This window comes from Oxyura jamaicensis, chromosome 5 (genome assembly GCF_011077185.1).
Source record: "Oxyura jamaicensis isolate SHBP4307 breed ruddy duck chromosome 5, BPBGC_Ojam_1.0, whole genome shotgun sequence".
Classification (NCBI taxonomy): domain Eukaryota; kingdom Metazoa; phylum Chordata; class Aves; order Anseriformes; family Anatidae; genus Oxyura; species Oxyura jamaicensis.
The window spans coordinates 16061566-16088323 of record NC_048897.1 but is presented as its reverse complement, the minus strand read 5'-3'; the positions used below and the strand labels follow the sequence as shown (position 1 = coordinate 16088323).

General features: G+C 33.6%; 1 protein-coding gene across 11 annotated transcripts in view; it reads right to left on the bottom strand.

The window, feature by feature from the left end:
• Positions 1 to 26758, bottom strand: part of RYR3 (ryanodine receptor 3) — a 222108-nt gene that overhangs the window by 91847 nt on the left and 103503 nt on the right. For all 11 annotated transcript variants that reach the window (XM_035328748.1, XM_035328745.1, XM_035328746.1 and 8 more), the window contains 15 exons: positions 26284 to 26489; positions 25230 to 25404; positions 22776 to 22984; positions 21735 to 21919; positions 20981 to 21017; positions 20473 to 20633; positions 19711 to 19876; positions 18453 to 18539; positions 17842 to 18068; positions 16037 to 16838; positions 15387 to 15587; positions 14634 to 14736; positions 10720 to 10857; positions 2880 to 3153; positions 1077 to 1191 (listed from right to left, as the gene is read on the bottom strand). In XM_035328748.1, the coding sequence (XP_035184639.1) occupies positions 1077 to 1191; positions 2880 to 3153; positions 10720 to 10857; positions 14634 to 14736; positions 15387 to 15587; positions 16037 to 16838; positions 17842 to 18068; positions 18453 to 18539; positions 19711 to 19876; positions 20473 to 20633; positions 20981 to 21017; positions 21735 to 21919; positions 22776 to 22984; positions 25230 to 25404; positions 26284 to 26489 (3086 nt within the window). The remainder of the gene's footprint in view (positions 1 to 1076; positions 1192 to 2879; positions 3154 to 10719; positions 10858 to 14633; positions 14737 to 15386; positions 15588 to 16036; positions 16839 to 17841; positions 18069 to 18452; positions 18540 to 19710; positions 19877 to 20472; positions 20634 to 20980; positions 21018 to 21734; positions 21920 to 22775; positions 22985 to 25229; positions 25405 to 26283; positions 26490 to 26758) is intronic.

Sequence of the window (26758 nt, the reverse complement as noted above, 5' to 3'; positions counted from 1 at the left end):
TATTCGTATTTCTTGATAAGATTTCTATTCCTATGCCAATCCCAGTTCAATGGGTGAAGTTTTGGATTCCCCACACAATTTATAGAGATAGAGATACAAAATAGGATATTCTGGGTGGCCAGACTCATTAAATGACACCAGGTTAACAACTAATTTTCTAGGTCTACATTCCTCATGAAAAATATCATGGTAACTTCTATGATGTTTTTTTGTGTTGTAAAAATTCTCTGTGTTTGTGTTGTAAAAATTCTCTGTGATAACATTCTTAAGTAGAATCAAAAGGAACAGTTTTTTTTGTTTGGTCAGTTTTGTCACTTTGGACATTATGTACAAATTTTAGCAAAAACAGAAGGTTGTGACACCTATAAATTACACAAGTATTTATCAGGTTATAAATAACTGTAGTTTGCCTGGCCATACAAAAAAAAAAAAAAAAAAAAAAAAAAAAAAAAAGATATGCAGTATTTGGAGAAGAGGAGACCCCTCTTTTGGTGAGGGTGGCATTAGCATTAAAACATCAGGCATAAAAAAGGAGAAGATAAGCCCACTTCATTTCTGACTTTCCTCAGGTTGCTGGAGGAATGTTCAGTTATGCTTCTCAAAATATTTATGCCTTTCTACCTTTAAATTAACATATAGGTATTCAAACATAACACTAAGAAAAGGCAAAACACAATTTTGCAGGAAAATTACACCTCAAGTAAGATAAAGAAGTTTTATCTAAGATAAAGAAGTTTTCCTAGCAGAGCTAAGCCTCATATACGCACGTAACATATATTTAATTTAAAATTAAAAAACAAAACAAAACAAAGAACTTTTAAGGTACAATTAAAAGACAAAATACCTATTACCTCTCTCTCACTTTTTAAAAATTTAAGTCCTAGAATGACTGTCCCTCTACTACTGTAAGAACTGTTCAATTTTAAATGTTAATCAATATTTCAATCTGGACAAGTAAGATCTATTTTATATATAAGGAGATCTATTTATCTTTGGATGTTTTCTCTAACACCCTTTTTAAACTTTTCCAAAGGTACAAGATGCAAAACTCATAATAAAATTACAGTGAAAATTACCTGAGATTTATCTCCTCCAAGCACATTCACCATCACATCCATAACTGTCTCATGCATGCCCAAGACTCTCATTAAGTTAGGATGCTGATAAAACACCTTGTTGTTCATTATATCCCTGAAGCGGGAGAAAAGGCAACATTTTAAAGAAATACTATTTTCAGCTATTAGAGATTTCAGACATATGCATTCATTGTCATAATATGATTTTAAATTCTCAGATTTCAGCATAACACAAAAACATAATGCTTCACATTTAAACATGCTGTCATTCCTCTAATTGTCATTAAAGCTATGTAACAAGAACCTAAACTCTTCAATTATTTCAAAATGGCATTTTTCTTCATCTTTAAATGGTTCTTACCATCTGTTCTCTTTAAAGAAAAAACATACCCTGTAAAGATCTAAGTGTAAAAGAATATATTCAATTATGTTGTAAATAGAGAATGGGGATCAATAAATCTAAATCTCATCTCATCTCTGCAGAAACACAGCTTAATTAATTTTATCAGTTCATAAAGTAGAAGATACTAAAGAGACATAATTTTCAAGGATACTAGTTAAATGTCTTCCATTGATATTTCCAAAATTAGAACTATCTGGAAGAATATTTAACATGGCATAAAGTCCTCTTAAATAATAGCAATATTTTATAATTTTCACTCTACCCACCCTCCTTTCAACATATTCTGGAACCTCTACGTTGGTTTCACAATCCAGAACACAGTTTATGTGTTTTCATAGGGGATAGAAGGATTTTTAAAATTCCCAAAACTTACTCTTTATCCCTCCTAGAATTCTCATCAATTTCACAAACTCAGCATTGAGAACAAATTATTTAATACCGTCCCATACTAATTAATAAACTGTTTTTACAAATTGCCCAACTTGCTGAAGAGACTCTCTGCGATTTTTACAGCAAAGTAGTAAGGGTAATGCAAGTTCCTTATAACTGTTGTAAAGGAAAGAAACTGTTCAATGTTCTCATTGAAGGACAAACAAATATAGGTCTCAAGTAATCTTACAACTAGTACTTTATCTGTTTTTAAATATATCATTTAAATTTAAGTAATTAATTTTCTGTTAACTTCCAACATTAATTGGCCTAATCCTGCAATTACTCACTTATGAGGAGTAATAAAACATGCAGGCATGTACAAAACTACTGGTGCTTAACAGAGGTAATCTCATAATATAATCTGGTGTGAGCAGGCATTACACAAAGTCAATGTCTTATAATTCTAACATTATAAAGAATAATATAAGCAGTCTTGTACAAATACTTTAAATTATCATTGATATCACGTAATAAATACTAACCAGTTTGAAATCTTTCAGATCACAACGCTGCTGGTTCTACCTAGCTACTTGTACAAACTTGTCACTTAGAAAGATAGCAGCAAGTCTATTCACATATGCATGCAAAATTAATGTCAACTTTAAATTTGGGAAAGGTGTGGTATTGACAGCAATACAGATGTAAATCATCTGTTTTCTATGCTAAAACATGTATATTTGCAAAGCTTCAGCAAAACATCTGAAAAATACTCATTAGGCTTCACTGTTGTAAAAATAGTCCTGTTTCTTTAGGTGAGAAAACACCTTAGTTCACAGGAAAAAAAAAAGAAAGACACATTTAATACTCATAGAGAGATAAGTTGGAGCAAATTTCCACCAAAAATTGAAATATTTAATACGTATCTGCATTTCAGTACTGTACTAATTTTCATTTAGGATCTTAAGTAGAAGGATTTACTAATATAACAGAAAGTGTTACTCAAAAATAAAATGATGTTAATTCCATACCCTAATCCATTAATCATTAGCAATTCCTCCTCTTTTCCCATTCTGACACTGAGAAGTGAGCGAATCTGGCCCAGTGCAGCAAGCAGATTAATTGTATCCTTCACAGAGGCAGCACTAATAGTGTATGCTTTCCTCAGAGCTTGAAGTAGCTCACCAATGCTGTCATATTGCCTACGAAGGAGGGTGTACATAATCCGAACTAATTCTGGATCTTGAATCTGATCTTCCTGAGACCAGCGTACCATAGTCTGGGATATGAGTTCCTTCAGTGTAGCTAAAAGAATAAAATACAGAAAATGTTACTAGACTTTACAACCACAAAAAAAGTCAAAAACATGTATTACAGTAAAATATTATAACAGCAGAAAATGAGGCAAAATACAACAATTGTAAGAAAGCAAAAGAACATTAGCAGACCGAACAGAATTTTCAACTGGAAAAATAATTCTTGGATCTTTCAAGGTAAGTGTGATGTTCCTGAGAGATAGAAAACAAGAAATTTCTACTTATTGTTCAAGTCAATTCAATTCAGCATTGTTAGCAATGAAAAATTCTCGGCTCAGTAGGGCCCTGAGAATAATCCTTGTGAGTGAAATACTAAATTTAGCATTTTAATTTGCCCTTCATTTCTACATTAAGATTTATAAAATAGAAGTAATTGCAGAGCTTTTTCTAACGCAAAAACCTTTTCATTAGGAATGACTTTAATGTAATTTTAAAATGTCAAAGAAACATCATATTTTTTATGAATAACAATTTAGGTTTGGAATACAGAAACTAATCATTAAGTTTTCAGTTTATTGAAGAGTTTATCTAGTTTATTGAGAGTTTATCGGCTGAAAAGTACGATTCCAATTATACCAGAAATATTTACGAATGTGGGCTGAGCTTGCTAATTGGTTTTGCCAGAGGGGGTTAAAAAGTCTGTTCTAAACTTAAAGAAACTACCAGAAAAGAGAATGAGATAGCTTCCTTTTCTTTTAATATTCAAATATCCAATTCAAGGCCAAGACAGGATGGCTTTAGCAGCTTTTGCTATTCATTCATTCAATGACTGTTTAGCTACTTTGTTATTCAAACAAGGGTTCTCTATTATCTTCAATGAAGATGATGTCCTACCTGGAAACATCTCAAAATTGTGTGATGTTGCATACATACTAAGGAACTGGATAAGCAAACTGATTTAAAATAGGGAATTTAATCTGTGTTACCCATCTGTTTCGGAAAAGTCACTACCACTTGGTAATACATTCTCTAAAAAATTGTATTGTTTGGAAGTACACAATGCATATTGCTTGGAGCAGTTCTGTGTTGTACATGTCACATATTCAATGACAGTGTAAACAATTTTTCTAAGCCCTGAGTTTAAGAGCTTTACCTAAAAACTAAACACATATCTCAGTCCTTGTTTTAACAAATGCTCATTATTTATACTCAAATGGATCAGGGTATCTTTTCACTTCTCTCTTACAATTTACCTAATGATGTATTTATAGAAAACAAAAATTAGTTCTTACATTTTGTTTGAAAAAACAGGCTTTTTCTGTGGGGATGAATTCACTATTTCATTAAGACAGCTCTATTATTAGGGGCAGGTTATGAATGAAAATATTAAACAAGTCTTTTTTGAAAACATTTTATAACTTCTCCACTCAGCTTCTTCTTTCAGTGCTATGTCATAGTCTCCTCTTTAGTTTTTACACTGAACTCTTCTTCCCTACAATAACTAATGCTTTCCAATAACTTTTCAACTCACTGAATGTCAGAAAGAAAGAAAAAAAGCAGAACTAATAAAGACTGGAAACTGGCAATAAAACAGTAATTAAAATTGATGAAAATAAAGTCACTGTAAATAAAATTAAATTGGAAAACAATCAATTTATTAACAGTACAATGCATTCTTAACAGACATGAGTTCTGGAAATAGATCCATCAAAATATCAGCTCAAATTAACTTTCTGTCAAAAAAAAAAAATCAAATCAAAACCCAGTATTTATTAAGAAGTGAATAGTTAAAGCAGAGTACACTATGTCATTCTGTTAATCCATTATTTAGCCACATCTTGAATTTGACATGTAATTCTGGTCCACCTTTTTGTCCAACACATGAAGAGTCCATCAAACAAAGCCCCAAAATTAAAGTGGTTCTTCACATAACGGATGAAAGAACCCTGAAATTCCCTGCCAAAGATATGGCAGAGGCTAAAAGTTCATATTTGCTCAGTGGAAACTACACAAATATTTGTCAGAACAATGGGGATCTAAAAAGACAAACCACTTTAGACAGGAAGCTTCCTGAGCTGAAGGTAACTGGAGCCTGGGACAACATAAAAGTAGTAAATATCATATCTAATTGTTCTGTTCTTACCTGTCCTTAGATATCCATTTGTAGTCCATGTTTGAAAGAAGGTATTGATTTACATGGATCTGAATCTTAACAGTTGGTCTTACCAATTATATTCATAGAATATCCAAGTTGGAAGGGACCCACAAGGATCATCAAGTCCAACTTCTGGGTCCCCAAAAGATCACCCAAAAAAACTTGGACCATCTGTCTGAGAATGTTGTCCAAATGCTTCTTGAACTCCGACAACTGTAGTGTATGAATAGCGCTTCTAGCTCAGGGTCCCTAAAGCTCATTCCCAGGATTATTTTATCCAAACACTACTTAAAGGCACAGAACTTTGCAGTTCAGCTTCTGTTGCCTAAAACCAGAGAATTCCCAAGCTGCATCTCTCAGCCATTTCCATATACTCCCCAATGTTTCAGAACAGCAGTACGCTCTCAGGACTTCCAGCTGAACTCTTGTGAAGAAGAAAGCCAGAAATAATTGCAAAATTTGACAAAAACTTTATAAATAATCGCTTAAGAGACATTAGAGTTAAAAACCTCAGGAAGGAAGAATCTAATTCTTTCTAGCCTGTTCTTATGCCTTCTATGTATCTTATTTTAGGCTTTTTTCAGTTGTCTTTTTAGAGCCTTTTTTCTAATCAGATGTATTAGCTTGTGGCAGTGATTGGTGGTTTTCTCCCTTCTAATCCTTTCTAACACACCTTTTGCCTTACACTGAAATGGAGAAGGTGTTGTGTTCATTGCTCTTCAGGAAAGAGACGAGAATAGTTAAGAAACAATCAGAAGTGATGACTTTAGCATGCTCTCAATGACAGCAAGAGTCTGGTACGCTTTTTGACTACTAATACATTATAAATGTGCTATACTGTGATCGAATGTTCTCTAACTAAAATTTAAGAAACAAGCAACAAAAAATGGAGCTAACAGCCAGTGGGAAGAATATTTTAAGTAACAATTAGTAAGTTAATATTCTGTGCTTTCAATGTAAGCAGTACTCTAAGGGACAAAGTCTCAAAGGACACACTGTATGGCTGGCTCTTCAACTTAATCTACCACTGCATCTTCCTTTTTTTTCTTGAGCAAGCTGTGAATATTATTCAGCAGAGACTTAACCTTTTCACACAAGCATTCTCATATAACCACACTAAGATCCTCATTGTTTTAACATGGGAAATAAACCTAGGCATTTTTTCAAGCCAGTGAATTCTACTTCCTGATTTCTGTTCTGAGACTGGTAGTCAAATATACACATTCAGAATATATGGTCCTACATGAAAAATTAATATTATAATAGCAGATACCATCCCTAAATTAGAGGCACCTGAAGAGCCATGGTTAAATGAGCTTGACAGTCACAGTTTCTATTTCCAAAAACCCATGAACAAGGTAACTATTGACCTATATTCCTACCTGCAGAAAACTAAAAAGCAGACATATGACCTACTATCTTAAATAAAAACCCTTCCTTAATCATTTCTGCAAGGCATTCTATTCCTTTTATGAAACTACAAGCCTCTGAATTGGGGAAGGAGATGAAGGGCAGCCCAGCAGACAAGTTGGGAGCAAGCCAAGTACTGGGCGTGGTGACATAGGTAACAAGCTAAAAATAGTTGTTAAAGGTTTCCCCATTTTTAACAAGAAAATCCAGTTCCTTAATGATCTTTAAAGGGTGCATGATGAGTCCTCCATAGATACGACTTAACTAAATTATATATTAACAATTACTAAGTCCTATCATCACAATCAACACTAATATGTTGTTCATTCTCTGAGTTCTAGCTTGGTTTTAAAAGTATATTTTACAAATTCATCATTAATATTAGTTTAAAGTGCTGGCATTCCTCTCCAAAGATTAAGATCCATTTGTGAGTTGACTTGAACATGTGCTTAAAGGAAAGGAAAATTTCTTTTAGTTCCTTTCAGGTGCCTTGATTAGGAGTACTCATACCCTAAGCATGTATGACCAGATGCTCGAAGTCAGAGAATTTCAGCCTTAGCAATTTGTACGTGCCACTTCCATCACCACTTTTATACCTCAGATACATGTCTCCTTTCACTCTCTGAATTCCAAATTTCCCCCTGTGGAGGGGAGGTGCACACATGGACTCAGTTTTCAGCTACTGCCTTGTAGTTTTGTCCTTTGAGTGATTTCCATGTGCATATGAATGTCCATGAGAGTGTGGCTGTGCGCTGGAACAGGCTCCCCAGTGAAGCAGTCACTGCACCAAGCCCCTCTGAATTTAAGAAGAGATTGGACTGTACACTTAGTCACATGGTTTAAACTTTTGGGTAGACCTGTGTGGTGCCAGGAGTTGGACTTGATGATCCTTATTGGTCCCTTCCAACTAGGGATATTCTATGGTTCTGTGATTCTATGATTAATGCAATGTATTACTCCAAGGAGGAACCCCTGCCTGAAAAGATTATCTGAAATACCTATAGAAACTGACACTGTACTATCATTTGTCCAACTGCATCTCTTGTGACCCAAAGCTCCAGTATATGACGTACATAAGCTGCTCTGTTTCAGAGACCAAACACCGCGTATCTCTAGGCTTTAGAAGTGAATGTTTTCGGATTCACAACTCAATTCACATGAAGCCCGAAGAAGAAATGACTCTTCACAGATACAAAGTAGGTCCTACTACCATTAAAGAGAAAACACTGCTTACAGATGAGTCTCTGGAGAATAAAAACGTTTTTTCATGCAGCACATGAGATTATTATAAAATTTAATGTATTTACAACCTACTATCAGGCACAGCAGATCAAAATATGCTTTCAGAACAGAATGTATCCTTTCACAGAACAGGCAGGTCAGGTAAGAGGTATCCTGAGTTATAAAACAGCTTTGTTATCTAAGGACACACAACTCTTGATGGAACAACTGTCTGAAATGAAATTAATGGTTCTAGGCATGCACAAAGACCTATTGCCAAACTGAACAAACTGCAAGTACAAAAGGAGCACTTTCCACCATTACTGGTTAGAAGAGCGACCTCTAGTCACTTGCACAGTTCTGCACATGATATTCATTGGACAGTATTACAGAAGTTTATAGAGCTGGAAAAAAAAATAATAATAATAAAAAAAATCTTGATTCATAAAGGCAAGGAGCAAGCAGAGCAAAAAAAAAAAAAAAAAAAGTTCTAAAGGAAAGCCTGGAAGAATTTGGCTTTTTACCTCATTACTCACCACACATAGTTACTACTAAGGGAAGCACTGAAAACCCCTAAATGTATGACAGCAAAACTGAAAGAAGACATGGATATTCTTACTATACATCAAACTCACCAGGGGCAGTGCATGGGAGCGAGATGAGCTGATCAATGAGACTCAAAGTGCTCAGGCAGATGGTTAAGATGAATTGCAAACTAAGAGCTATCTTGCCTATTTAGACCACAAACACCCCTCTCATGTTAGGGAATAGGGCATGTGCATATGAAGGAATACTGTTCAGAATAAAAAGTCTCTTATTCCAAGTGTTTCACAGTGTTTCTGTGTATACATTACCCTAAGACGTTGCAGCTGTAGGAAGGAATATACTCACTTTCTTTTACTGCAAGTTTTTCTCTGCCAGCAACAGAACCACCCACAGTAAATAATTTGTTAGAGGAAACAGAGACTAAAGAACGATATATTTTCAAAATGCAACATGGAGTATTGCAGAGATGAAATAATAATGCCAAATTGATACTCCAGTGAAACAGACTGAACTTGAGATAACTTCAAAATGTACGGCATTCATCTTTCACTTAAAAAAGAAAACACAACAAAAAACAAAAAACTGTTTTGTTCTCAAACAGGAAAGAGGTTGAATTAACTCTTGTAACATTAGCAGAAAGGTATCTGTAACATTTTCTTACTTTAACACTTCCTTTAATTAAAAGCATGTATCTTTGAGACACGTGTAATAAATGAAATAGTCTATTTTCAGCTTTCCATCACTAAAATGACTGCATGGAGTTATCAATTACTTAATTGCATATGCATTATTCCTTAATTTGGTTAACCAACTAAGAAATTCTTCACCTTGGTAGAACTACACACGTCAATGCCACAGAAACTAATCTATGACCGTCAATCTTTTAACCCATTCATTAATATTGACTCTGCTGGAACATTCCTAATACTATTATTATCATCTCTTCAGTTATTCAGTAATATTTATTTAGATATCAGAATTATAGGTTTTAGTTTTGTTCTTAATATCCCTTCATTTATACCACTGAAAATTAGTAATATAAGTGCAAACATACGTAAGAAGGAAAATGGTTTCAGTAGTGTTTGTTTGTTTCCTACAACAAATACATTAAGAAGTTTGAAAAAAAAAATAATTCTCATAAAGTTCTAAATACAATAATACTGATAAAATCAGTAAGGAGTTATAAAACAGTATTACAAGTTTGCTTTCCATTACAGATATATTCTACAACTGTCACCTACTAATGCAAAAGCATAAAAAGAGAAGGAGCTAAAAGTAAGAGCACAGAAACCTTATGCTGAGTTTTGAAAGAAGCGTTAGAGCAGAGGAGTAGCAGACATGGATGCAGAGCACAAGAACCCACAGAAGAAGAACCCACAAGAAGTTTGAGATAATGGAACTTTTGTCTGGACCACTAGGAAATTGTGGCAATATGATTTATCACTGTAACTTCTCTGTGTTACCAAAAATGTGATGTAGAACAGCAAAAAAATAAGTTGTTCTGCTATGAATTGTTGGCCAGCTACTGCTGTCCTGATATAGAAATGCCACCTTTTTGAGTAGTACAAGTCTTCAGCAGTCACTAACAAAGTCACAATATTCCAAGTTATGCTGCCTACAAGAGCTCTAAAACTTAAATCTTGCAGTTCTTATTTTAACAATCATTTCAGCACTACCTTAATTATAAGAAATTTCTAAGGTAGAAGCAAGATGCTATAACTTTAGCTTTTACTTCACGGAAGGCTACAAATTCTATACACATTTCTGAATTCCAAACAAAACCTTACATGGTGAAAGTTGTCCCTTCTTATAAAGATCAGGAAGTGGAAAAACATTTTGTGACGTGTATCTTGCTACTGAGAAGCATACATCTCATGAAGAAACAGAAAGCAAAATAACATTAAACTGTAAAGAAGAAAGATTTTGCATATTAAAAAAAAAAAAAAAAAAAATTCAAATTTGGAATGCTTGAGTCTAGATTATTGTGCCATAATTGATTTTTTACTTTTCTGTCATTCTAATATGCAAATCCAAATTTTAAAAACTCAGCATTACTCATCCAGACCCAAAATACGGGGGGGGCCCCAATTTTAACTCCCTATTTAACACTGCAGCTAATGTGTTCAGTATGTTTGTAATTGTTCTAAGCGGCAAAATTTATGTAAAGAGGTAGTTTCCCTCTTCAGTATACTCTCTAGTTTTAATAGAAAATAAACTGATGCTAATCACATAACACTTCTTAAACTTGCATCACAGAAGTATATATGTAGAAAGAAAACCTACTAGGTGATTTCTCTTCTTCTTCCCTAGGCTCTGCTTTTTCTGCTTTTGGTGGACCTTTGATTTTGTATATTAACGAACGGAGTTTGCCAGTCAAGGTGAAATCTTCCTCTTCCTCTTCTTCCTCTTCTAGTGGAATACCTTAATAGATAATAAAAATGATTAGAAACAAACCTTAACCTTTGAAGATGAACTCCTTCAATATTTAAACTATACCAAAATATCTGCAGGACAACATTTTAACCAGCAGATTTCATACAGGAAAAAATAATGTTTTAAGTGGCCAATTAGCTGGCAATATGACTCAAAGTCATGTTTGTTTAAATATGTGATTCTCTAGCTTCTATTCTGCAGTATGAAGTAAAGAAATAAATGACTATATCCTACAATATTGTACAACTTTTCAGCTGAGATATTTAGCAGTCATAAATAAATATATTATCTGAAATTAAAACTGGAAGAAGGCAGAAGTTTGTAGATAACATACTAGTTATAGAAGTTTTTCATGAAAACAGGTTATGAGATATATCTGAAGGGATGCAATTCTACAAATAGTTTACTACAGTTCAATACGTTGCTTCATAACTATTCAAACCCTTTTTCAAATCGTTTACACCTCTGAGTGATGATCAGATACCACACGTGTTATGAGCAACAGAACAGAACATTTAAGCAGGTTCCGATTCAGACCAGAGATAATTGGGCAGAGCTCAAATCGAAGTTTTTGCCATTTGGATGCTGGTCAAAGCAAGAGCGATTCTTAGCACTGAGAAAAAGAAAAGATTGCCAGATAGAATACTAAAGAGGTACAAGCTGGAGAAAGGGAAAAATAATTAATTTAGGAGGGTGTAACTCATATTACAAAAAGAAACTAAGAAAAGAAAAATCAACTGAAATGTGGTATCAGGTTGGAGAAAGCATGCAACTAGCAGCTAACAAAGGGGAAAGTTTTAAAATAGTGACTAAATGACTAGGAAGAGAAAATTCAGAGGCAGTAAGAGAGAATGAGAGAACCAGAAGCTGAAATGTAAGACCATATAAGGAATTTGAGGAATGAGAAAAATAAGACTGGCTTGGCAAAATGAATAGCTAAATGAAAAGCTACATACAATTGGTGTCCGGAAGGAGTAAGAACGAGAAGTGTAGCCAGTAAGGAGATGAAAGAGAAAGAAGAAAAGGATGTTAAGTAATGCAAGAGATTGGCACCGAAAAACCTAATCTAGGCCCTGGAAGCAAAAGGAACTGAGAGGATAACTCCTGAAAATCTGAAATGAACAGACAAGAAGAAATACATTCGGATGATGAGTTAAGACAGTGGCAGAGCAGAGGAGGCAGGGTCTCATTCACCTCTCCAGATCAGATGTCATTCATGCTCCAATCTTCTTAGAGCTGCTTTCAGAAGCTGACCTAATAACTATTGTTATTCGCTAATCAATTCAAGTTCTGTGCACTGGAACACACAGTTCCAACCCAGCAGATGAAACAGACAAGTGTCAGTTTGATATTATGCAATAAAATCTGCTTTATGTTCTTTTGTTTTGTTTTCAGTCAAGAAATTACACACAAGAAATATGATGAGAATTATTATTTTGCTGGCAACACTAACCACTCATAGCTTGGATGTGCTAGGATTCAGGCTGCCTGAGTAACTTTAATTCAGAGTATTTGTGTATATTCATTATGAGGCAGCCTTTAATTACTTGATTGCATACATATTTTTCCATTTAGACTCCAAAGTATACTTAGTATTAAAAAGCTATTTAAATATTCCAAGCACAACACAGTTTTATCTGCAGCTTAGATTGCTTAGTACTGATTTTCAGAACTAAGTCAGGACAGATTATGAAGAACATTTATTTGTGGTGACCACCTATGCTAAATTTGTACAAAGTAATGAATATGACTGTTTAGGATCTAAAGGATCATTAAAATGTTTTGTGAGGCTGCTTTCTCTATCTTCAATTCTCTATCTCACTCAACATACAAATTAATAATGCGATAAACAAGAGTACATGCTAAAATAAATAAATATATAACTAAATAAATAAATATCCCCCCCCCTCAAAACAAAACAAAACAAAACAACAACAACAAAAAAAACACAACCAACCAACCAACAAAAAACAACAACACCTTAATCACTACGGTTTCAACTCCTGAAAAGTTGAAGAGTGACCAGGAGCTAAGGTAACTCAGTGGTAATACCAACAGTGAGACTTCAAGGTAACAAGTATGTTACAGAGTAAGGTATTTCCAGCTAAGCTGAGGTCTCTATAGTTTTCATCCTGGAGTACTCAGAGAACTCTGAGATGCCAAATAACCTTTGAAAAACAGAGATGAGCTCAACTGTTGAGTGACTGAACAATAAAGATCACAGTATCTTCACAAATATGTGAAGAATTAAGAGTAGCCAGGAGGATATGGACTATTCACTTTAATGCTTGGAAAAAAATGCCAGAAAGAAAGAAAAAAAGTTTTTAGCATGCACTTAGAATAAAGGATGAATGATAATCAACACAGGATTGTCAAGAACAAATTGCATTAAACCAATCTAAATTCTACCTAGAATGTGGTAGCTAGCCTTACAGATACAAAACTTGATCTTAAAAACTTAATACAAACCCACACAGAATCCTCCTAAACAAGTTAATGAAACACAACCCACATCTTAGGTTGGGTTCTAAGGTAGGTGAAAAATGGTAATAGACTTATCATGGAATCACAGCTTGGTGCTGTGAGCGTTGCTGGAGATTTTAACAGGGTACCCAGAAAGACAAGCACAAGATCATGGCAGAAGCCTTAACAATACAATTACAGAATCATGGATACAAACAGAAATCACGAACTGTTAATTACTGGTCACTAAAATAATGTAATTCTATGAACTGTGTAAAACTGACTTTAGAGATAACCTGTGAAGAGTGAACTAACAGAGTATATTAGCATACATTTAAAAAGTGACCTCAAGCAAACTGAGGAAGGAGAAAGAAACCATTATCATGCTCTTCCTGGTGAAAAACTTGAGATGCTGTCGATTCATTTTAATGACCCTGTTCCCTTCTTGAACTAGATTTGTGTCATCAACCATTGGGCCAAGAAAGGCACTGGAAGAGTAACTGTAACACTAAGGGGACAGATATGAAAAAGTCTGTGAATATCAGTTTAAACTGCATAATTATTGGGAATGAGCAGTAACAATGGGCTGACTTACCTATAAATTATGCTAGTAATGGACTAGTAATTCCATGATTGCCTTGATTAGACTAAGATCTCAAGAGACTTAACAAAATATTTTTGGTATTGCTTATACCATGATTCTTTAATGCACATGTGATTCTATAAACTACACAGGATATTTGATTTAGTTCACTCTTGAGTATAATTAAAGGAAATTCAGATCCAGTCACTAGTGGAGAAAGCAGGCATCTCACACTATAATCTGCAGTGCAACAGTGTTTTATAATGATTGACCATCACAATTATGTATACATCAGGAAACGGCAGCACCTAAAGCAGCAGCATCACTCCTCATCTACTGTCTTTTATTAAATTTGCTAGTGCTGAACTTCACAACCATAATGCTCTTTAAATATCTTATCTGCTTTTATGCCTATATAAATCTTTTAAGGTAACCCAACCCTCTTGTTTGGATGACTTTTATTATTACTAATTGAGTCCAAAATCAATACACAAACAAAACTATACCGGAAAATATTTAATAGATACTTAACAGTGAAACTTAAATATACAGGTCTTCTGTATTTTTGGTAATATGCACTGAAAGTCTGTCAGGAAAATCACCACGTAAACAGTAATAAATCTAACGTACTTTTTTTTTTTTTTTAATAATTGATCTGATCTTTTTTGATGACAAATGTTAAAAAGACAAACAAACAAAAGTACATCTTGTCACTCACCACAGTGAATTAGAAGATCATCATGGAAGTCATAAAGCTCATCCCGAATTTCCTCTGGACAGGGACAATCCTCTCCCAGTTGAAAATTCAGCAGCATATTAATCTTTAAGGGAATTAAAACATATTTAAGGTAATAAGATAGACTAAGAGGCTTCCTAATATATAGCTATACTTTAAATGTTTATAATAAAACTAGCATAAAATATAAATTTCTAACACACCTCACGGAAATACTAAAGCAATGTTCCTTTGTAAGTTTTAATTAAGAATGATGTAAATATATAGCTATATTTAATAATAAAGATATTCTCTATTATATAGAGATATCTAATATAGATTATATAGATAGAAAAGACTAATTATTTCCAACATACTGGCGTCAACACAACACTAGCTTCAAGTCAGTACAACAAAGCAACTAAAATTATCACATTTTCTTCTTCTTCTTGTAGCTCTGGCTGAATCTCAGCTCCTCAGCATTGGATGATAATGTTCAATTTTTCCATACGTTTGAGAAACCCTAAGCCACCTTTGGCCTGGAATTTGAATTCTGAGTACAAGTATAAGCATTTTGACATTCAGTATTTTGTGGGACCTTAATAAATTTTATCTCAAACTCACTTTTGGTTCTCTAGTAATTCCCATGTTAGTTTAGAAGTCATGGATAAACAAGATTCTTATTGCAAAGCACTTTTTTTTTTTTACTTTTTTTTTTTTTTAAATCTTTAGATTCAAACTTTTGTTTAGTATTACCTGTTCTTGTGGAGGAGACCGAAATTCTTTAGTCTTCTTGGCAGTCAAAGCTGCAGACATGTTCAAGGCTTGCATGAGTTCATTATACCTGTATTTCTGATTATACTGCAATTTTGATACATAACGGTCTGCAAATGATACAATTGCTTCCACTCTATGTTGCAGCTCACAGTCACAGAAATAATTGAGTAAATGGCACATCTAGCATAGAAAAAACACAGGTAAGTACAACAGTTTAACATCTTAAAACCTAACAGGAAAAATTACAGTGGATACTATACACTTGTTTGTTAAAATGAGACATTTTTTCCCATTTTTCTTTTAATGGTGTAAAGGTGACAAATGTACACAGTTTTATTATGCTGATCAATACTATGTTGCATTTACACAATGCTTCACTCCATGCTCCCAAAACACATAGAAATATTGTCTTTTAAAATACACCTCAGAAATAAGTAACTATCTGAATATCTATTTTGAGTAAGAAAGAATTGCATCATCATCAAATTTGGTTATTAATATGAGGCCACATGGCAGATTGGAATGAAGACATTCGGGATTTCAAATACTATAAACTAAAGAAAAGACATAAGGTACTATCTACTCATCAATAGCATAGCACATGTAACGTGTTTATATTAAATGGTCACCTGAAGCTTAACAGATTCTGGTAATCTTGTCTGCAACAAGCCTGTTGCAGGAGCTTTGGTTTCTTTTATTGCCTTTTCTCCAGCTTCTACAGCTTTTTCTTCAACTTGTGTAACTTCTTCCTTTTCTGTCCCCTCTTCTGTTTCTTCCTTGTGATCTCCAAATACATTTGGATCAATGAGGATTAACACCTGCTTCACATCATCATCATCAAAAACCCCCATTATGAGCAGTGTCGCTATTAGTTTAAGAACAGGAACAAACTGGAATGCAATGTGTCCTCCAACAGGGTCTCGTATATGAGTACCACTACACTGTACTGCCTCTGTTAGCATACTTATGGCTTTGGATTTAAGTGTATCAAGGGGTATCTCTGGGCTGGATGTCTGATGTTCTTCACTGGTCACAATAAAGCAAGGAGTAGAAAAATGAAAGCTTGGTTTCAGACAAGTGCTAAGCCCTACCCCAGGTAAACCATGCTTCTTTGTTTCATCAGGATATAATCTAATAGTTCGAGTTTCCTCTGTAACTGGAATGATAAATTCATTGTTCATCATGAGCTTGGCTTGCTTGGCATGCTCCAAATGTATACTAATCAACAAGTCATAGAATCCAGAACGTAGGAGTCCGGGTAAATATTGATTATCTATTGTGTAAAATAACTGAGATACATCCACATGGCTGCAAAGTGCGTAAGCAACTCTAGTGTTACCTAGAGCACAAACTGAGCTATAGAGTTTTAAAGTGTGATAGTGAAACTTCATCAAATCTTCTTGTTCACAGAGTTCCAAAATATCAACGCATCTGTTAACCAATAAAGAAACAGAGCACTGATCAATTTAATGAATTAAAAGATAAAAATAATTATAAACTCTGCATATTTTGGTCACTTCTTGTTTAAACTGTTAATATTAAGATTGATACTGACTAACCTTAGCATGTGTATTGTTACACCACAGCAAAAGGTGGTAATAATTCAATAAGACTATTTAAAATTAACACTCCGTAGAAAAGAGGAGGAAAAAAAATCCACCAGAGATAGGCTTCCTTGGAAGCTATAGTAAATTACATGTTTGTTTTTAAAAGTAGTGTGTTTGGAGTGCTGAAACTCTAGAGAGTACTGTTTAATTTTTCACACAGAACAGTATTTTTTTTGCTCTACTTTTTATATTTAGTTTCATTAATGCTAAATAAAATCGCTTATTAAATTGCAAAAACAAGTTGCAAAATAATTGTTAAATGTATAACTTTTAAATTGACTTCCTGCTTCACTTTTGATTATAATTTGTTTTGTCATTGATCACAATATTTGATATTTGGATCTTTATTATCATCACTATCATCACGAAGATAAAATAATGAAAATCTAAAAAAGTCAGGATCTTGTCAATAAGAACACAAAATTAATTCAGGTAAACTGTGAGCAGATGGAGCAGGAATGGATTACATGGTTTTAATACATAAAGAAACAAAAAAGTTGTTTCATGTTCTTTATTTTTCAAGCTGAGAAAACCTCTGTTTACAGATCTAGAGATTTAATAGATTATTTTAAAATTTAAAGGAAATCAAATAGTTATGTTTTCTCTTACGTATGTAAGCATTGTCACATGACATTAAAATATTCAGCCTCTTTTACCTATTAAGTTTCACAAATACAGTATTATAGCAGATAGTATGAAAAATTCTAAAAAAAACACCTCTAATTTTAAGATCCTACAAGGCATGTTTAACTAATATCCATACATACAGCTAGTTAATTCAATACATTTCCTCCACATCAAGACACTGTAGCTCCTTCCATATGTACCTGTTTTCCTCTGGGATATGAAGTGCCATCATCTGCAGAGGTTCCAAACACTGCACAACCCATCCATGACGTTCACTGACACGCTCAGTTTCTACTTTAAGAAAGCTGTTAGGCATCCTGCTCCATAAAACAGGTGTAATTGTTTGCACATCAAGACGAGGGGGACACTGAGGAACAGGATTTCTTTCCTCACTTTTAAAAATTGCTGCCGATAAAGGCATGGTATTCTGAAAAAAAGTATATCAGAATTATTTTTGTGACATGTAATTATGAATAAACTCATAATACCAAAAGGTAGTGTAATCTATTAATAGCAAAAAATTCATAGAGATATATGAGTTATTGCAACAAACATACTCAAAAAAGCATAAAGAGTGATAAACATCAAGGGTATTCTCCTCAAATATCTTTGGTTTATTTTGACAAATGCAGCTTCAATTTGTTAAATGATTACCTTCATATAAGAAGTATACAGAAGTAATTTGTTAACATTTTAGTCTAATAAAATATGTTGTCACACATTCAATCTTACTAAACAAATTCAATTCAGCAGAAATTTCTGTAGAAATAAACAGATTTAGAAGAGCATCTTTATAAAAAATAGTTAATACCTTTAATTTACCAAGTTCAAACTGAACCAAGTTAGTGCTCGTAGGCTGTACAAAAGTTGCTGGAAAAAGTTTTGTGTTTGGTTCAACCTAGAAGAGAAATGAGATTAAAAAAACTAAAAAGGCAAAATGAATCTCCTCTCAGAATGTACTATGAAATATACATATATACTATATACTTTACATTTTATTATCAAGTAATTGCAGACACTGTATCAAAGTGATGACCAGTGTCTACCTGCAGGTTAACTTTAATACAGTAAAGCATTTGCTGAGTTATCTTTATAGGTCCACCTAACCTACAGGCAGGTGCCTTTGCTGCCTTATGTGGTGCTACACTTATAACAAGAACTTTCGTAACACTCTGTGTTGATTCACATTGATTGGGACAAGAGGGAATGGCTTCAAGTTGAGCCAGGGGAGGTTCATGTTGTAAATCAGGAGACATTTCTTCTCAGAAACAGTAGCCAGGCATTGGAACGAGTTGCCCAGGGAGGTGGTCAAGTCACCGTTCCTGGGTGTGTTTAAGGAAAGTTTGGATGTGGTGCTTAGGGACATGGTTTAGTGGGTGACATTGGTGGTAGGGGGATGTTCGGACCAGATGATCTTGGAGGGCTTTTCCAACCTTAATGATTCTATGATTCTACTTAAACATATCCAAATTCAGCACTTGCATTCTAAAACAGCTCCTTAAAAATTCTGCCACTTTACAGCTAGATACTTTGGCTCTTGCTCTAGAAAATGCACCCCTAATACAGACTGAGGGTAGAACACAACTTTATGGAACACCACACATGTTTTCTTTCACATTTTATGCTGTACAAAATAATTCACTACAAAAAAAGCTGGAAAACAAATTTTGAATAGAGAGGGAATCAGAGGTGAATAGTAAGAGTGTGAGAGTGTATCATTTTGTGAGGATAGTTAAAGTCTTTTTCACATTAGAATTAGTGAATTAGTGTATTTTTTTAAAAAAAAAAGATCTCAAAAAATCCTTTATTTTCACATTTAGCAATCGTTTCCAGTGTTAAAAATCATGATGTATCACACTGAATCACAGTGCTGCAGATTTAGAAGTGCTTGGTTGTTGTACTGTTTTGTTTTGACAACTACATTATCTTAATTTCGCCATTATATAATGTAGGAAAACATGATACTGTCACATTACTAGTGTTAAGATTTCAAAACAAGGAAAAGCAATCCTTATAAAAGCATCAAAATGACCTGTTTATTAGATAACTTCCTGAAAATCTGGTAATACCTGATAACAAGTGCCAAGCTCTTTTCCATTGGCTGTGAATGACAACATTCCAGTAGCTAGGTCAACAAAGCATCCAATTTCTAAATCAACATTGCTACGACCTGATCTCTGGGAATTAGAAGTTATATCTCCTCCCCAGACCATATAGCAATTACTGCGCTTCACACTGTAAGAACAGCAAGAACAAAAAACACGTATCACATGTCACACTGAACTTAACAGTATTCATTAAGATGCACTTTTCAATAGTGTAAGTTAGAGATCCTTAAAGGTGCTTGCGCTATTAGTTTTGTTTTCTCATCAATTTTTCTTTTTTTCTTTTTTATTTTTCTTTCTTCTATTTTTTTTTTTTTTTTTTTTCAGAAATAATCATCATGGCTAAGAAATCAGACCAAAAAAGTGAACCTTTTTTTTTTTTCCTCATTTTTTAAAATTATGAAACAAGTTCACATGCTTCTCTGTGCTTAGGTAAAATACGGAACAACAAGTAACAGGTTCAGCCACAGCAATCAAATACAGATGTTAGAAGAAAGGAGCATCCCAAAACACTGCTTAAAACAGAACGTTGAGGATAAATATACTCACTTTAACAAATCTATGTAAAACACATTCATATGTATATTAACACAGAACAATTCTACTCCATAGTTGTTGTATTCTTAATCTAAATTAATGCTTAAAATTTCATCAAGCTTGTGAATAATTCATCTCGAACAATGATATTAAAATACAATGCTTAATGAGTGACAAATAGATCCATACCTTTCATGAACCCTGCCCCTCTCATCACCTAAAGTAACCGTCACTGTACAATTTTTATTTAGGTCAAAATTTTCACTGTAAAAATGGTAGTCTGGTGTTACCCAGCCAACCCAGACACAGGATGGGTCTTGCCCAGCAAATATCCGCAATGAATAAAAATACTGAAAAGAGAAAAAGAATAAATTAGTAACAAAAATCTAAGTAATATTATGGAGGAATAGTCAAACAATGTTTACAAAAATCTCAATGTACATCCAACTTTAATAAAAATTAGTCACAGCAAGTCATTTTAAATTCTCATAAAATAAAACTAGTATAATAGATTGACACTGTGAAGTTTATGCCTCAGTCATACAGCTCTAAGCATTATTCCTTATACACAACATTGTATCTTAGCAAATGATTAAAAAGGCTTCTCTCAACAGATCAATTCCTATTGAACACAATATCACTACTAAATCGACTTCACAAAGTAAGAAGAATTAAGCACCTCAACATATTTGCTTACCGTAGTCGAAGGAACAGAAATTTCTTGGCTGTGTTTTCTAAAGATAGAGGAATACCAGTAAATTAGTTAAATAATTGTTTTTGGTTTTGTTTAAAAAAACAGCAACAACAAAAAATTTCATTCTTAAACTAAGTGTACTTCCATGCATGTAACTCATGCTTGCAGGACACTGAGAATTCATGGTATCAGTAAATTAAGCATGCAAAGACTTTACAGAATGCATATATAGACCCAAAATAGTTGCCTACAGTTAAGGTGGAGAGTTAAGTTTCAGAGGTGCTAAACTGAGCAGTACCTGGGATCTTTAAAAATCTGTCCACAGTCTTTTTAAATTTGTATGGAAGGAAAACTGGACTTTTCCAATAACAATGAACTACTGAACAATAACATAGATGAACAGTGGGCACAGGACTCTGAGCTGGTTTTCCAGACCACCTGAAGAGCTTTGTAAATCCCACTGATTTCAAAAGGATGGTTGATGCTTAGCAATGAATGTCCATAAACCTTTTGAACTTTTCTGAAAATATTTTCTCATGTTGTCTGTATATAGTATTTTGCAGCAAATCTGCTATAAATTAAATAAAAACATCAAAACGCAAACAAAAAAAATCACTAATAAACATCTGATATTAATGTGTGCTTAGCGCAAAAATTAATATGAAACCTTGAATGTATAAAAACGAAGACTAATAGAATATACTAAATATACATTAGGAAAATAAAATAGGATAACTAAATAAAATCTAAGTCTAACCGTTTTTGGAAAACATCAGATGAGGCATTTTCCACACCCATGCCAAAGTTGAATGATGAACGGAACTCAATAGGCATACTCAAACGACAATATATCATGTCTGAACTGCTGTTCTGTGTGCCAAATGTTTTGTGAGTAACTTTTAACCGAGGTGGACTCTCAATGGTTCCATCAATTCTCCATATCTAAAAATAACAGAAATAATTTTATTATAATACTGTTCCAAGAAAAACACTGATAACTTTCAGTAACTAATTGAAGAATAAGATAAGTGAAAGAGCTAACAAACTTTTCAAAGTTAATTAAGAACTTTCTTTTACGACCATGAAACTAGCTCAAAAAGCAAGGGAAGCAATAGATTCCATCTACTTTGACTACACTAATTATTTTCAAGATGTTCCATACAAAATTTTCAAAAAGAAAAGCATAGATTTTATTAAATCAATTTATTTAGAGTGAACAAGTCATTTAAAAACTGCTTCAAAAGAATCAGTAGTTTCTACCATAATTAGAAGTTATATCATGTAGTTCAGAAGATCACTGAGAAGCCTGAGCCTGATATTTTTGCCTGTGCTGTAAAAATTGTTATGTTTTTAAACTTAATCAGGAATAAGAACATTTCAAATAAGCTTTTACGACAGAAATGCAGTTGAAATAATCCTGATCAACTGACTAAAATTCTGAAATCATTCAGTTGGAACTGAGTGAAGTAAGCATATTTTGTTTAAGAAGGAAATGTTCAAAGACTAGGGATTGTAGTAAAAAGGTGATTAGGAAACCACAACAGACAATGGTCCAAGTAGTTAACCAAAGCAACATAGATTAGTAATACATATACTAGAACTGGTATATTCACATTAATGATAATAATACCATAAATGAATTTGGAGATGGACAGGATCATCTGGAATTATCTAAAGATGACTTAATAGATTTATATGACAAACTATCTGATGACAGTAAGTATTAGTAAGGGTTTAATGTCTCAGCTTGCTAAGCAAACAGTTGATAAACAGGTGTCTTCCTAACACGTAATGTTACCTCTATGTGAGGATGATTTTTTGGCACATTGACAAATGTTGGTAAGCGTTTACTAAACCACATAGCGACATCTCGGTTCATATTTACTGCAAAAGGTTCAAAACCTTCTTGAAGGCCACACATTGTATAGTACTTGAATGTACTGGCATCCATTCCAAGGTTCATACGTCCAATCTGAGACAGACCCAGTGCGCAAATTGGAACAAAACCTAAGAAAATGATACAAGAATAACAAAAACCAAACCAAAATAAACAAACAAACAACAACATTAATTTGGAGAAAAAATTATTTTAATTTGAATCCATCTAACGTGAACTAAAATTTAGCTCCTAGACAAGATGCACACGAAATAATGACTGTAGCAAGGATTTAAAGCTACCTTAAATATTTACAACTAAGATCAACACAATTGCTAGTGAGTACTTTGGCAATGAATGGACATTACAAACACCAAGACATTTATTTAAACATAACCCGGTTTAACAATTGTTATTACTAAGCTCTGATTTGTGTCAAAAATGAACAAAAAAATGAAAACAGCTTTTGGGACGATCAGATTTGAAAAAGCAAGATTTGCTCGTTAGTTATTCATTTACTAGAAGGAATTGTTTATCATCATCATTTTTAGACTAACAAACATGCCATTGTAAAATGAACTGGACACTGGAAAACAAACTTGACTAGAGCAAAGCTAATAACAAATGTTAAGTATGCCTTCAGAAAAGCTCTCTTACTCTTACTCTTACACTTAGAAAAACTATATCAATGGTCAGACCAAAGATCGACACTGAATAATTGCAAAGTCTTTTCTTAATTATTAATGGGCATGTAACTACTGTCAGTTGGAGAAGATATTCTTCCAAAGAAAATGTTAATTAAAAAAAAAAAAAAAAAGTTTGAAAATAACCCCTGCCCCCAATAAAGTCATGTAGACACTTATGCTCAAAAAAGAATGAGAAACAGAAAAGGAAAAAGAGTCCAGGAAAAGGAGAAACAAAGATAAGCTATGAATAGGATGGGGAAAAAAATCACAAATCAGACTCAAAGTTACATTAATGTTGCAAAGATTTGTTCTTTTGGTTCAGCCTCTTACCACATACCACTCATTTTGTCCTTGATAGACAATAATACAATTAACATAAAATGTGTATGCACCAAGTGAGAAAATCAATTCTACAGTTTCAGCTTCTGGGGATTTTTCTAGATGCTTATTATTACTGCTACTTGTTACCGCTGAAGTTTAGCCCTGAGAGTAAGCCTAGAAAGGCTTGATGAAAATTCACCCATTTTGATTGTTGGAGTTCCATTGTATCTACTTGTGGTTGAAGGAAAAATAAAAGAAAACCAATTTGTCCTCTCAAAGTATATTTTTATGACATCAAAGTGTACTATGATTTGAAGGCTTACAACAGTGAAATAAGATGTAAAGGCACTGATGGAAATACTAAACAGGAACAGACTGGAAGCTGGGGCAACTGAGAATCAAAACTTGTTGGGCTTGTGTAGCAGCCAACAAGGGCAACAGGGTCCTTAAAATTTCCCAAAGAAATTTCCACAGAGTATAAACTAAAGCAGAATTTGAAGCAGCAGCTTTAAAAATCTTTGCATATGTCAATACTCTTTAGAATGTTTTTAAAAAGAGGAAAGAAAAGTCTGTGGATATCGTAACAGTAAGTATTGCTACAAGGAATTTGTTTAGTACTTTATTAACAACAAAATAACATTTTTTTCTGCTTATTCAAGTAAATACAAATGAGACATTGTTATAAAGTGCCAGGAACAGCAATGAAAAGACTTTTGGTTATATGTTAGAAATTCAGTGAGGGAGGAGCTCATAAATAACACCGTGAAACCTATAGTGAGTAATTCCCAAAGACAAATAAAAACCTATTTGTAATGCTGAAGTTGAAAGCTGTCTAAAAAATGCTGTCAGGCCCACTTTAACTGTAATTCTGATATTTACTATGCTGATTTCAGGTGGCAATTCTGCCTGGTGAAAGAGATTGTTTAATACTATGTTTTCATACAGCTTGGTTGAAAAATACCATATTTACCACAGTTTTAGGAGGTCCTTTGGACTTTAGCATTCTGTACAAATTTCTGCTTTCAGAAAATTTTTAGAAGAAAGTTTATCTAGCAACTCTTCTTGATACTCAGAAAATGATATACAGATTACATTTAAGCTTTTCAGCTGAATACTTTGAAAACAGTGCAACATCATGGTAAATTTCACCATTGCTCCAAGTACAAAATTGGTGGGGTGATATTCTATGGCATTAGGGCATAAGGAGCTCAAAACCATGAGTACAAGGAAGTTCAAGAATTAACTGGAAAAAAAATGTATATAATAAGTCTTACTTTGCAGTTTGCTAAGCCATTATCGACAGACTAGTTTTTCTGCTTTTATTTTTTTCTCTTTTCTCATAACCATGCAAATATAAGAAGAAAATTACCACTTTCTATTCCAAAGTCAGCAAACGCAAGTTCTGAACCTTTACTGGTTATAAGCAGTTCTCCATTCAAAGTAAAAATAATTGATTTGTCATCCAAGTTTATCATGCAACCAACCACATCTCCTGGTTGCCAACTTCGTCCAAAGAATCCACTGCCTTGATGCCAACGTTGGCCCTAAATAAAACAAACAAACAAACAAACAAGTACATAAACACCATGCTAAAATTCAAAAATAACACATGCATTTTCAGAAAAGAGAAATCTGAAAAAAAAAGTAGGTACTTATCAGTCAAGAAGAGAATTATTTTATAGATGGCTAAAATTATCAAGCATAACATTCTAAGTGAATAAAGCTTTATAATTCATTTATAGCAAACAACTTGTTCTCAATGATCCAGTCAAACAATTCTACCCTTAATTTTTGTTTTTCTTACTCTTTTTTACCTTTCAGGATCTCAAACTAATTCACAAGCAGTGCTAACTTTCATGTAATTAATTAGTATATTAGCTGTTTCATCTAGTGAACCAAAGGCACCCTAACTTAAGTAATATGCAAATAACAATTTAGAACCTGGATAATAATCAGTGCTCACTGGACTCCACTTCTTACATGCAGTGTCATTATCATCCTTCTGGTCCATTAATGAACAATGTGCAAAATGCAAAAAAAGACAGAAAGGGAAAACACAACTGTGGTTCTCTCTTCCAGTTGTTGAATAAACTTATATTTTTGTGAATTGCCGCTTAAAAAAAAAAAAAAAAAAAAAAGGAAGTGAATGGTGAAGTTTCTTTATGCTTACAATAGAATTCCTTACTAAGGTGGTATATCCCAGCAAGACAGATATAAAGCAATGCACCTTTGTTAGCATAATTACAATGACCACAACCAAAATGCAGATACAATTCAGCAAGAAACAGAGCCCAGAGATATCTTTATATGAATGAAAAATATTCCCGTAGTTGAACTGGAGTATACAGAGGAAAACTATACTGTCATCTTCTGCCTAGCCTATTCATAGATAAAAAATAATACAAAGTTAAGAATGCACTGACTTTGCTTCCTTCAAAAACAAATGCTTGGTCATCAGCTCCCAGTTCTATGTCAGGTCGACAGCCTGGCCTGGCCCAGCCAACACGCATGTCTCCACCTGTCACAGCTTCAAATTCAAAGTACCACTTTCCAGACTTGACTGCATAAGACTGTTCGACTCTGAAAAAACGTATCTTGTCAATGCTGACTTTTTCCGTTGTTTGATCAGCTGCAAAAATGAATAAATAGAAAAAAAAACACCACTGTATTTCATTTTTAGATGAAACTATAATTGCCACAGTTTAGTTTTTCATCTGTCCCAACTGTTTTCTGTCTCAGAAAACAGCCATTATCTGCCCTCGTAAGTTGAAGAGCCTTCATAGCAAATATTAGAAAAGGAGGAAAAATAATCAGCATACAGATGCAGCATATGTAGTGCTTAGTGACATGGTTTAATGGTGGACTTGGCAGTTCTAGGTTAAAGGTTGGACCAAATGA